This window comes from Saccopteryx bilineata, chromosome 9 (assembly GCF_036850765.1).
Source record: "Saccopteryx bilineata isolate mSacBil1 chromosome 9, mSacBil1_pri_phased_curated, whole genome shotgun sequence".
NCBI lineage: Eukaryota > Metazoa > Chordata > Mammalia > Chiroptera > Emballonuridae > Saccopteryx > Saccopteryx bilineata.
The window spans coordinates 17505267-17518005 of record NC_089498.1 but is presented as its reverse complement, the minus strand read 5'-3'; the positions used below and the strand labels follow the sequence as shown (position 1 = coordinate 17518005).

General features: G+C 40.6%; 1 protein-coding gene across 4 annotated transcripts in view; it reads right to left on the bottom strand.

The window, feature by feature from the left end:
• The window catches only part of CBFB (core-binding factor subunit beta), a 60770-nt gene extending 50148 nt beyond the window's left edge, over positions 1–10622 (bottom strand). For 2 of the 4 annotated variants that reach the window (XM_066242518.1, XM_066242517.1), the window contains exons 1-3: positions 10225–10622; positions 9916–10002; positions 4278–4394 (exon numbers count right to left, since the gene is read on the bottom strand). In XM_066242518.1, coding sequence (XP_066098615.1) covers positions 4278–4394; positions 9916–10002; positions 10225–10302 — 282 coding nt within the window. In that variant the 5' untranslated portion in view covers positions 10303–10622. The remainder of the gene's footprint in view (positions 1–4277; positions 4395–9915; positions 10003–10224) is intronic. The other 2 variants (XM_066242520.1, XM_066242519.1) reach the window with 1 other exon arrangement.
• Between the last annotated feature and the right edge of the window lie 2117 nt (positions 10623–12739).

The window sequence follows — 12739 nt, the reverse complement described above, 5'->3', positions numbered from 1 at the left end:
CCTGTAAAAGGGCAGGAGGGAACTTTTGGGAATGACTGAAACATTATCTTGCTTGTGAGTGGTTTTTTCATGGCTGTGCGTACATTTGTTAAAACTTAAATTATATACTTAAAATGGGTTCATTTTATTGTGTGTAAAGTATACTTCAGTAAAGTTGATTATTTTTAAAAGGCCACTGAATTCTTCAGATAAATAGACAAAGGGTCACTTGTGAAAAAGCAGTGCTATGACTTTCAGATAGGTGATGAGAAAACAGAAACAAAGTCACATGTTCTAAACTGCTCCTCAAAATTGTTCCACCCACTTCTTTTCCCATCTCAGATGACCGCAATCCCATATTCCCAGTTGTTTGAGCCAAAAAAGCTGGAGTCATTCTTGACTCTCACACCCCACAACCAATCCATAAGCAAATCCTATTGGCTTTAACTCAAAATACATGCAGAGTACAACTTCTGACCATCCCCACTGCTGCCACCATAGTCTCACCAAAATTACCATAATAGCCAAACCTGGTCTCCCTGCTTTACTCTTGCCCCAGTAGCCTATTGTTAACCCAGCAGCTAGTGATACTTTCAAAACCTATGGCAGATCATATCATTCATTGGCTCAAAAACCTGAAGACTCCTCATTGCACTCCAAGTCCATCTCAACACAATGGCTAACATGGTCACACAAACTGGCTCCTTGTTATCTCCCTGATCTCATCTCCAAGTATTCTCTTTTCTCAACCTACTCTAGCCACACTGGCCTGCTTGCTGTATATCGAACACACAATACAGGCTTCCGTTCTAGGCTGTCTTCCCTGTCTTGAATACCTTTCCCCATACCTGCATGGCTCATCATTTCCTAACCTGCTTCAGATTTCTGCTCAAGTACGGCCTTCTTTACCCAGACCATCCCATTTAAAACTGCAGACACTCCTATTCATCTTTATTTTACTCTACTTTTCCTTTTGTTCCCAGAGCACTTACCACTCTGTAACATAATATATAATTTATTTATTATGTACATTGTCTATCTACTCTTCCACTACTTCCATAAAACCACCTCCAGATCAGGATCCTTATTTTGTTTACTAATGTATCATAATTGCCCAGGACAGGGCTCAGTACACATAACAGGTATTTAACAAATACCTTCTTAAATGAATGAATTTTGGAATAACTGTGTGTGTCTGGTACTGGGCTAAGCACTTTAAATTCATTATTTCAATCATTAGGGCAATCCTAGCAGGTATGCATTGACCTCATTTTACAATTGAGATAAAATAACTTGCCCCAAGTTACATAATAGCTAATGAAACTAGAAGTTAATTCTGCCTAACTCTTAAGCTTTAACCACTCAATCTAGGTGGGAAGGAGAAGAGAGCTAAGATGCTTTAGGAAGTAACCTGGTTGAGAGTATGTGGAAGCAAAGACACTGATTTGTGTGATATGAGGAACATAGGCAAATAATTAACATTTGGGGGAAATTCCTTTAGTTTTTCCCTGCTTCTAGCCCTAGCCCTGTTGATACAGAAATAAAAGTCAATGGTTATCAGAAAGAGACCATAAAAAAAGAGGAAGAGAAAGAGACCCTATAGCCTGAACTCCATGGATAAGAAAACATGGGTCAGTAGCTTTTATCCAAATTTCACTGGCATACTTTATCCCAGTGGTATGGAGTAATATGAGCTATTTTAAAATGCTTTTTCCCCCTCTAGATTCTACTGGTGTAGCACAGGTGCTGGCAAAATTATATTTGAGAAATACACGCTCTATACATAAACATTTATAGATTAAAATCTGAGGGAAAGATAACTGATTTTTGCCAGTGTTACCATTCTTGGGACACAGCCACACTCATTTGTTTACAGGTTGTCTATAGACGCTTTCACACTTTAACAGCAGACCTGAGTAGTTACAACAGAGACCATATACCACCAAAATTAAAAAAAATATATTATCTGGCCCGTTATAGAAAAACTTCTAAAACAAATATAAATATTAGTAAAATGTAAGTTTCCTCATTGCTTACGTCAGTTTTATCACTTTTCCTGATATATCTGAAAACATATCCTCCATGCTTTCACATTCTTACTAGAATACACCATTAAAACATCTTTATTATTGTTGGTTATATAATTAAAAACACCTTGATGGCTTAAGTCCAAGGATAATATGATCTTTAATCTAGTAACAGACATCGTTAAATTAATGTAAGCAAACATGCTTCCTAGTGGAGTTAACACCCATTTAATAGTACCTATATTAAACACTGAAAGACTTCAGTAATACTGAGATGTCAATTTTTTTTTTAATTTATTTATTTATTCATTTTAGAGAGGAGAGGGAGAGACAGAGAGAGAGAAGGGGGGGAGGAGCTGGAAGCATCAACTCCCATATGTGCCTTGACCAGGCAAGCTCAGGGTTTCAAACCGGCGACCTCAGTGTTCCAGGTCGACGCTTTATCCACTGCGCCACCACAGGTCGAGATGTCAATTTTGAAGTCTTAAAATAGTTTAGCATTCAAGTTGGAAGGAAAGAATTTATTTTTGGTCTATGTCTGGATTATCTGAGCTATCATGTTAAACTTTTTCCTTTTTAATTTTTATTTATTGATTTGAGGGGGAAGGGAGAGAAAGAGAGAAAGTAACACTGCCTTGCTATTCCTCTTATTTATTTATTCATTGGTTGATTCTTGTATGTGCCCCGATGAAGGACTGAACTTGCAACCTTGGAGCACCAGGACAATGCTCTAATCCAGGGGTCCCCAAACTATGGCCGGCCGCATGCGGCCCCCTGAGGCCATTTATCCTGCCCCTCCTGTACTTCAGGAAGGGGCATCTCTTTCATTGGTGGTCAGTGAGAGAAGCACACTGACCATCTCATTAGCCAAAAGCAGGCCCATAGTTCCCATTGAAATATGGTCAGTTTGTTGATTTAAATTTACTTGCTCTTTATTTTAAATATTGTATTTGTTCCCTTTTGTTTTTTTACTTTAAAATAAGATATGTGCAGTGTGCATAGGGATTTGTTCATAGCTTTTTTATAGTCCGGCCCTCCAACAGTCTGAGGGACAGTGAACTGGCCCCCTGTATAAAAAGTTTGGGGACCTCTGCTCTAATCAACTGAGCTACCCAGCCACGGCAATGTTAAACAAACTGTAAGGAATTGTTTTGAACAAAGAAAACAATAATTTCTTCACTTACAAACATACAAACATACAAACTAATACATAGGAAAGCAAATTACTTATTATTAGTAATTTTTAATATCCTGTCTTCTATTTTCCCTCTCCCTTTCCAAAGATTGGTTTGTCACACTGACAAAAGATCAAACCTTATTTCATACAATTAAACAACAACAAAAAAATCTTCACTGTGTATACAGAATATAAGATATCCTTTTCCTACCTAATTCAAAAATTTTTTAAGTTCCTCAAAAGAATATTTTGCCATTTCTTATGTTTTGCAAATAAAGTGATAGGTTATGGTATTCATGACGATATTTGGAAAAGTAATTGAGCAAGTTGATAAAAAAAATAGGTATGAAAACACTGCAAAGGAAACAGGAGAAAAATTAAGAACAAAATGAGGTCAAAAATTTATTCTTTAAAATATTTTATTGAAGTCAACTTCTACATAAAAAGGTGAACCAATGCAAGATATCACTCATTAAAATTTCATCAAAATTATATAATTCATTTAACTTAGATTTTAATAGGGCTCTCAAACATTTTCACTTACATTTTCCATCTTCAACCTAAACTTTCAACATAAAAATTTTAGAACATTTATTTGTTTCCTCAGAAGCTTTTTCTCAAAACAAAGAAATGATTGTCAAGTTAAAATTTTCATATTGTTTTTTCAAAATTAAATTAAAATATTAACAGCAGCAGAAAGTTACCCATGAGCTATTTCTAAGCATTATTAAATTTAAAGCCTTTCCTCATTTTTCTCTTAATTTCTTTTTTACAGCACTGTAGTCACACATATTTTAGTTAAAAAAAAATTCCTGTCAACACTTTTAAAGAAATTAAGTTTTGAATGTTACATGTAAGAAAGTACTCTCTTTAAAGGCTAGAACTTTCTATGATAAATATGATATAATAAAGCGATATAAAAAAATGAGTGATTTTTAAAAACTATATTATATCCTTATAATATGAAATAAAAACAAATCTGACCATATGCCTGTATAATCAGAATTGTGATCTCTCTATTAAAATGTAAATAATCCAATAATCTCTAATAAAACAAGCCACAGTATTTCAAATTGCAAAGAAATGTTTCCTACCTTGCCTGCTTCTCTTTCTAAGTCGACATATTCCCGGCTAGGTGTTTGTCGCTGTTCTCCCTGCCAGCTGGCCGGAAAAAACTGGAGAGACAGATTGGTTCCTGTGGCCACAAAAGCCTTTTAGAAAAATCAATACAAACAGGATCAGGAGCAGGACATTACATAAATTATGCAGGCAGTCATTTATTTTTACATCAGTTTCTGTCTTAAGTCAGGCAGCACCGAGAATACTTAGAAGTAAAAAACATGCACTCATCATTTTTCTTAAGTATTAAGTTACAAACATCTGATTCCATTTTGAGGACATTTGCCATTGGCTGCTTAAATATAAAATCAAGACATGGAATCAATACTTTCTTTCAGTCAGTTTTTGCTGACGTTAGGACCACGCATTGCTAATGTTTAACCAGAAGCCACCATCCCTGAATTTAAAAACTTTTATTTTTAAATGTGAATATCACTGACGATCTAAACATTTTGAATTTTAAAACATTCCACAATTAGGTTGTGTAAACGAGACGTTTTAATTTTTCTTGATTTCCCTTGTTCAAGGAAACACTATGCTCTAAGGCCCATGATAAAAATGCACATGACTGTCTCTTCTGATAAACCATACACTAGCATGTCCCGTGACAGCATGTCTCATTCTAAAACCTTGGGTGATTAAATAAAATACGCATTTTCTATAATTTGATTTTAGGTTAACTGGATCTGACTATAACAAAAGTATTCATCTAATATTTATAAAAGATTTGTATGGCACAACTGTCGAAATCTATTTCAATTAAGTGTCATTCTGTGTAGTCCCTGAGCAATTTAACTATATTTCCCCCCAAATAAAAAATGGAAATAACACTATCCCTCTTCCCAAGGGAAATTAAGAAGTAAATAAATAAAATGCGTTTTGAAAAAAACACATATTTCATCATCTAAATGTAAACTTTTCTTTGTTGAATTTTTGTTTTCTTTTACTAATTAAAATAGAATGTTTTTGTTTTATTTTACCAATTAAAGTTCTAAAGCCTGTGTTTTCAAGCAGAGTCTTCATCTGAGAGTGAGGTTCACATTTTGACAATTTGTTTAAAACCTTTAGCTGATTAAACTATCCTCTATTTTCTCCGTGATTAACAGTTTAAATTCTTTAAGGGTAAAAACTTTACTTCCTATTATTAGGTACAACTGTCAACCTAACTTTTAAATCTCTTTGATGGCATTTCCCTAATCATCTGGGGTACCTCTTCTTATGAACAGACACTGAACAAAAATCATTACAACATTAACTTTAAAAAATATCTTACCCCACTATTAGCATAAATTTAATAAACAATCAACTGAAATGAAATGAACCAACAATAATTCAAATGAAAAGCAGACTTGAGGCAAGCTGCCTAGGCTGTGTGACCTGAAGCAAGTTACTTAACCCTGTACCTCAGTTTTCTCACAAATTAATATTTGTAAAGTGCTTAGAATAGTACCAAGGAAGTGCTATATAAGCATCTGCTAAACAGTCTGACCTGTAATGGTACATTGGATAGTCTTGAACTGGGAGGCTGAGGTCCCAGGTTCAAAATTCCCAAGTTCCTGGCTTGAGCTCGGACTCATAGAAATGATTCCATGGTCGCTGGCTTGAGCAGGGGTCACTGGCTCAGCTGGAGCCTCCCCTCCCCCATTAAGGCACATAAGAGAAGCAATCAATGAACAACTAAAGTGATGTAACTACGAGTTGATGCTTCTCACCTCCCTTCCCATCTCTCTCTCTCTCTAAAAAAAGTATTTGCTAAATAAAATAAGAAGTAATTGTGAACTACATTTTCTATCCTCAGATAATGAAATTCTCAGAGCAAAGTGGTGGCAAATAAGAGGCTTAGATCATGAAATGAATGCCAAGTCAAAATCTCCCAAGCATGTTTCTTCAGTACTCACCCAGTAACAAATCCTTCCATCTCTAGTGTACCCCAAATCAGCTCTGTGCTAAGTAAAAAGTCTACAGATCTCATTACCTCACCTTCCGTCTAAAGGCCAACCTCAGAAGAGATTGCCTGCTTCATCACTTTATGCCCATTATCTCATCAAGATCCTTCTCTCTGAGACAGGAGGTGATTAAAAACAGACCACTCTAGAATAACATTTCCCAATTTATCAGACCACAGAATTCTTTAATGGAATACCTACACATAATAGTTGGGAAAATTATGTTTGAAAACATAAAAATGTTGTACTGGTATTCCAGTCTATATGTAAGATTTACAGATTGTCCCAACTATATTTTATAGGTTCCATAAATTGTAAAACAGCACACCTTGTACTAACCCAACATAGCTTTTATTCTTCCATTTTCAGGATTAAAAATATGTTTTTTACCACTCTCATTGTAAGAGTCACCATACCTGTCATAAGATTTTTTTTTAATTTTTATTTTTTTAATTTTTTTACAGAGACAGAGAGAGTCAGAGAGAGGGATAGACAGGGACAAACAGGAACGGAGAGAGATGAGAAGCATCAATCATTAGTTTTTCATTGCGCATTGCAACCCCTGAGTTGTTCATTGATTGCTTTCTCATATGTGCCTTGACCATGGGCCTTCAGCAGACTGAGTAACCCCTTGCTTGAGCCAGCGACCTTGGGTTCAAGCTGGTGACCTTTTGCTCAAACCAGACGAGCCCGCGCTCAAGCTGGCGACCTAGGGGTCTTGAACCTGGGTCTTCCGCATCCCAGTTTGATGCTCTATCCACTGCGCCACCTCCTGGTCAGGCTAATAAAGATTTTTTTTTTTTAATTTATTTTTTGCTATTCATTAGTGTTGAAGACATCTCCAACACTTTTATCACAATAAGAACTTACTGGGGAATAAATCAGAGTTTACCAAATAGATTCCATCTCTCACCCATTACTTTTATTCATGTTCTGATAAAATCTGGTTAAGTTATATAGTTAAGAAGAAATGAGGGAGACCCTGAGTTTACATGGGACTCATCTAGAGCTTCCCTTTCCAATCCAGTAGCCCCAGTCCCCCAAGGTCTTGGGATGAGGTGTAAATGCAGAATACACACTGGATCTCAAAGATGTGGCACCCAAAATGTAAAATATTAAATTAATAATTTTTATATGAATTACATATTAAAATGACATTTTGGATCTATTGGGTTAAATAGATATATTATTAATATTGGGGGGGGGGGGAAGAGCTGAGCATCACAGCCCTTAAATTGTTTCGCATCTAAATACAAAATAAATTAGCCTGACCTGTGGTGGCGCAGTGGATAAAGCGTCAACCTGGAAATGCTGAGGTCGCTGGTTTGAAACCCTAGGCTTGCCTGGTCAAGGCACATATGGGAGTTGATGCTTCCAGCTCCTCCCCCCTTCTCTCTCTCTCCTCTCTAAAAATGAATAAATAAAATTAAAAAAAAATTTTTTTTAAAGTTATATAAAAAAAACCTATTTAAATACAAAATAAATTCTTCATTAACCTCACTAATACATTAAGGAGACATTCAAAATAAAAAGACTAAAAGAGGAAAATGGTTTGGCAATAATTTTGGGAACATACTTAATTGCCATCAAAACAGAGGTCGAAGAATGCCTTTTCCACAACCAAATAAGTAAAAGCCACTGCCTGTTTTATAAGTCAAAAGACAAATCTTAGCCATTACATTAAGTAACCTCTAAATTGAATTAATCAAGTACTACCTATGATGCAAAAGGCATTGTGCACAGTACCTGCATAGAGGGAAGTACATTAATATGCCACAGAATTAATATGGTATTCACTTTTCAGGAGCTAAGACTACCATAATTTAAGTGTGGAGAACAAGTTAAAAGGGGGAAACTAAAGAGAGAGGGTAATGTGAAATCCCAAATACAAAGTTACATTACTCAACAAATTAAGACACATATGCTTCAATGTACCTTCAACTTTTAATTCTTGTCAGATATTAAGAGCTTATTAAAATTTGTAGGATCAGATATTTCGGGGAAGAAAAATGAGGATGTCTGATTCTGGGAAAGAAATTTTATAACAAATACAAGCAGCCTATAAAATATTACAGCAATATTGTAGCACAACAATTCAGGTATACTGTGGGTTAAATTATATTTCCAGTTCATATTTACAAGCAGTCAAGTCTGATATGACAGAAAACTCTAATAGCTATTCTTCACTTGGATTCAAAAGAAATCCCTCAGCTTTAAAAAAATCCTGACAGTACTCTGTATCTCATCTTTCACACTAAATTACCTCCAGGAAATCCACTGGTTAGGCATACCAACACCCTTTGCAAAAGGAAACGGGCAAAGGATGATACACTCAATGGGACCAACTAATAAGTGATTCTTCTATCACTCAGTGCCAAAAGCAAAAAATATTTCTTACACATTTTAATTATATGATTATTACAACTACTCAATAAATTTGGCAGTGGGCTAAAAGCTGAAGATTTTCTTTCATACTATTCAATAATAACGAACTATTCTAGAGCTCCTGATAAATTTGGCCAGTATCTTCTCATTACCTGTAATAAAATTCTAAAACGCGTTCATTTTAAATATCAATCTTCTCTAAAAACAAATTTGGCTTTGGTGATGAAAAGGGAGAAGTTTATGTCATGTGAATTATATATCAATAAAAATAAGTAGATTCTCTACAAAGGGAGGTGGGAGAAGTATTGTAAATGGTTCCAATATGTCCTCCTATTGTTAACCCCAATTCAAACTGCACTGTAGCTTCAAGTCTCTTACAAATGCAATGGGCCCAATCCCGGAGTAGATCAATTGTATTCCATTATATAGTATTTCAACTTTTATTTTTAAGTTAATAATCAACCTTTCTTTCGTTTCTTCCTATCCCCTCTTTGGCTTCTTCACTCCCCCCTCATTAGCACCACAGGCTAAACCAAAAGGAGATAAGAGGAACTAGGACACTTTAATTTTCTTTTTAACATCAGGTTTTGGTGGAGGCGAAGCACCAAATCTACCACCTAAAACACGGCCTCAAGATCAACTGCGGTTTTCGCAAATCCAAGCAGCACTACCGGGGTATGCTTTTTAGAAAACGACGATAATGGTTTCTTTCTGATTTTCTTGAATTTCAACATTTTAAGAAAAGAACACGGCACATCCTTAAGGGGATTTTTTTTTTTTCCTATAAGGACAATAGATAACTGGCGTAAGGATTTATTATTCTCAGAGGGCGAGAAAGCTTCCCCTGTGGACTTACCAACAGACCTAGCGTGTCAGAAACAAACTACCGTCCAGGAGTCAGAGCCTTGAATGAAGCCCAATTCTTTTCCCGACTAGGTGTTTTCTTCCTTAGACAGACCCGATCCCCTACTCGGGTCCCAACCTACACAGTGACCTTCCCTTGTTTAGTTGGCCTCTGGCTCGAGTTCCACCGGCGGCAAACTGTCGAGTCGTATCAGGGAAACGTCCCCACCCGCCGAGGGCCACAGGGAAGCGCCTCTGCGCGACGACGCGGCCCGCCAGGGTCTGCTTTCGCATTTTGAATCCTGAGTAGGAAGTGAGTCGGCGCCCGCTCAGTTCCGGGAGCCACCGCGTCCGGAACCGACCTGGGCCTCGCCGGCCCCCGCGCAACAAGTGCCCCGCGCGCGCCTCGGCGCCCCGCGCCCCCGCCCCGCCGACTTACGATTTCCGAGCGGCCGTCGCGGCAGGCGTTCTGGAAGCGCGCCTGGCGCTCCTCGTGGGGCCGGTCCCTGAAGCCCGTGTACTTAATCTGCAAGGCAGAGACGGCCCCAAATCAGGAGCCAAATCCGCGCCGCCGCCCGCACGCCCGCCCGCCCCGCCGATAAGGGCAAGCAGAGTCTGCGGCGGGCGGACGGGCGCCCGGGCGAGATTGCCCCTCCGCGGACGCCCCGGTGGCCGCGCCGCCCCAACTTCTCTCCGCCCGGGCCCACCCGGGGCACGCTGCGGCCTCCGCGCCGCCCGGCCGCCTCACCTCACACTCGCGGCTCAGCTTCCTGAAGAACTCCTCGTTCTCGAACTTGCTTCTCTGGTCGGGCACGACGCGCGGCATCTTCCCGCCCTGAGATCGCGCCGGCCGGCAGGGCTCCGGGCTGGCGCGGGCACCCGCTGGCCGGCTCCGCGTTGACCGACTGACCGCCCACCCGCGGCGCCCCGACTCTCGCTTCCCTTTGTTTCAGGCGCCCGCCCGCGTGGGCTGCCACTCCCGCAAGTCGGAGGTGCCGCAGCCCGCCGAGCCCAGCCCACGCCGCCTCCGCCGCCGCCGCCTCGGCCGTTGCCTACTGCCCGCCCGCGCGGACACAGCACTCGCCGCCCCCGGCCGCTGCCGTCGCCGCCGCCGCCGCCACTTCCTCTCACCGCCCACCTCGCCGGCCCGCCGGCCCCGCCCCCGTCGGCCCCACCCCTCCTCCTCGCGCGCCCGCCCGCCCCAAACTCCGGCAAACAAAACGCACCATTCACAACTCCGCGGCCCGCGCCGCGCATGCGCTGCCTTCCCGCTTACAGGGCCGCAGGGCTTCAACGTATCCGAGCTCCTCCCGCGGCTCATCCCTCTTCCCGGTGCTGGCCCGCGACCAGCTCACTGTGGAACCGTCCTGTGGGGATCTACCCGGTCTGTGGAGATGGGTCGGCCCGCGCGGGTCCTTACTTTCGACTGTCTGGAACTTCTGGGCTTCCCAGCCGCGCGGAGTAACCCTAAATTGTGACCTGAACGCGCGGAAATTTAAGTCCTTGGGAACTTTGCGTCCCCAAACCGACGGGGATGGGTGTAAACTGTGCACATCAAAGACTAAAGGTGGAAACAAGCCAAAGCATCCACTGAATCCGCATTGAGATGGAAAGGTCGAAGCTGCTGGTGTCAGACGGGTCCTAGATGGGATCTTACTCAACTCCGCTGCCTGCTGACTGGGACCTTAGACAATCACTGGACTGCTAAGCCGCAGTTTGCTTATTACCAAAATTCAGACACTTACAAGCTCCCACTATAACCGTGAGAGTCTTTATGTAGGTCTAACCCATAATAAGCACTGAATTAATTTACGTTTTTAAAGAATAACAAGCTGAATTTTAAAAATATATTCTAATACCAGTCCATACAGTTACCCAAATGTGCAATCAAATCCTAAAAAGATGCAAAAGTTCTAGGAAAGTTGTTTAACTCAAAGTGGAGAGTCTGACATGGAATTTATGGCAGAACTTGACTCAAAGTTGATCCTCAGTAAATTCTGATCCTTAAAATTCCAGCTTGTCAAAAACTCAGCAAAAGGATGGCATATTGTGCCAACTCTAATTGACAGTAGCTGGCCACATTACAAAAGATTGTAAAGATACACCTAAGCTCAAGGGAATTGTTGCCCAGGGCAATTAGTAATGTCTGAATAATGCAGAGTTTGGCCACATTTCCCACTCCTGTCTAGTTCTATCTCATTTTTACAGACATAGAACTGGCCTAGAGTGACCAACTGTCCTGGATTTCCTGAGGCTGTCTTATGTTAGCAACGAAACCCCCATGTCCTGGGAAACCACCCAATCGTTGGCAGAATGGGATGGTTAGTAACCCTAACTGAGGTCCAGAGAGCGATTCATCACCCAAGGTCAGAGAGGGAATTCTTAGCAAGTCAAACCTGTAGGCTGATGGTCTTAACAAGACCCTCTTTCTGAATACCCAACATAGAATTAGTTCCTTCCAAGGGCATGCTCCCCTGTCCACACCAAGCCTATGTGAATGAACCTATGTGGGTACACAAATAGAAGGGGTATAGATATGGATGCTACCAACCACTATTGTTGGGCTTCCCTCTATCTCAGAATCTTCCTCTCATGTCTTTTTCAATTGCAAGTGACAGAAACCCAATTCAAGCAAACAAAGCTAAAAGAGGCTCATTTTAAGTAAATAAATCACAAAGAGAGACAGTCTGTTTTTTTAATTAATTATTTTTATTTATTTTATTTTATTTTTTTACAGAGACAGAGAGAGTCAGAGTGAGGGATAGACAGGGACAGACAGACAGGAACGGAGAGATGAGAAGCATCAATCATTAGTTTTTTCGTTGCGCATTGCGACACCTTAGTTGTTCATTGATTGCTTTCTCATATGTGCCTTGACCGCAGGCCTTCAGCAGACCGAATAACCCCTTGCTGGAGCCAGCGACCTTGGGTCCAAGCTGGTGAATTTTTGCTCAAACCAGATGAGCCCATGCTCAAGCTGGCGACCTCGGGGTCTTGAACCTGGGTCTTCCGCATCCCAGTCTGACGCTCTATCCACTGCGCCAAGGCGAGACAGTCTATTTTTGTTTCTCCATTTCTTCTCACACCTTAATTCTCTCAAGCTCTCTTGATGGCATTAATTTCCTGGCAAAGTATGGGAGCAGCCATTTCTCCATCTCTAAGTCATAAAATTCCTGGAGAGGAGACTTTGATCGGCCCAGTCTGGGTCACACACTTTCCCCTCTGCAAATCATTATGTCCAGGCTGATTTGATAACACATGCT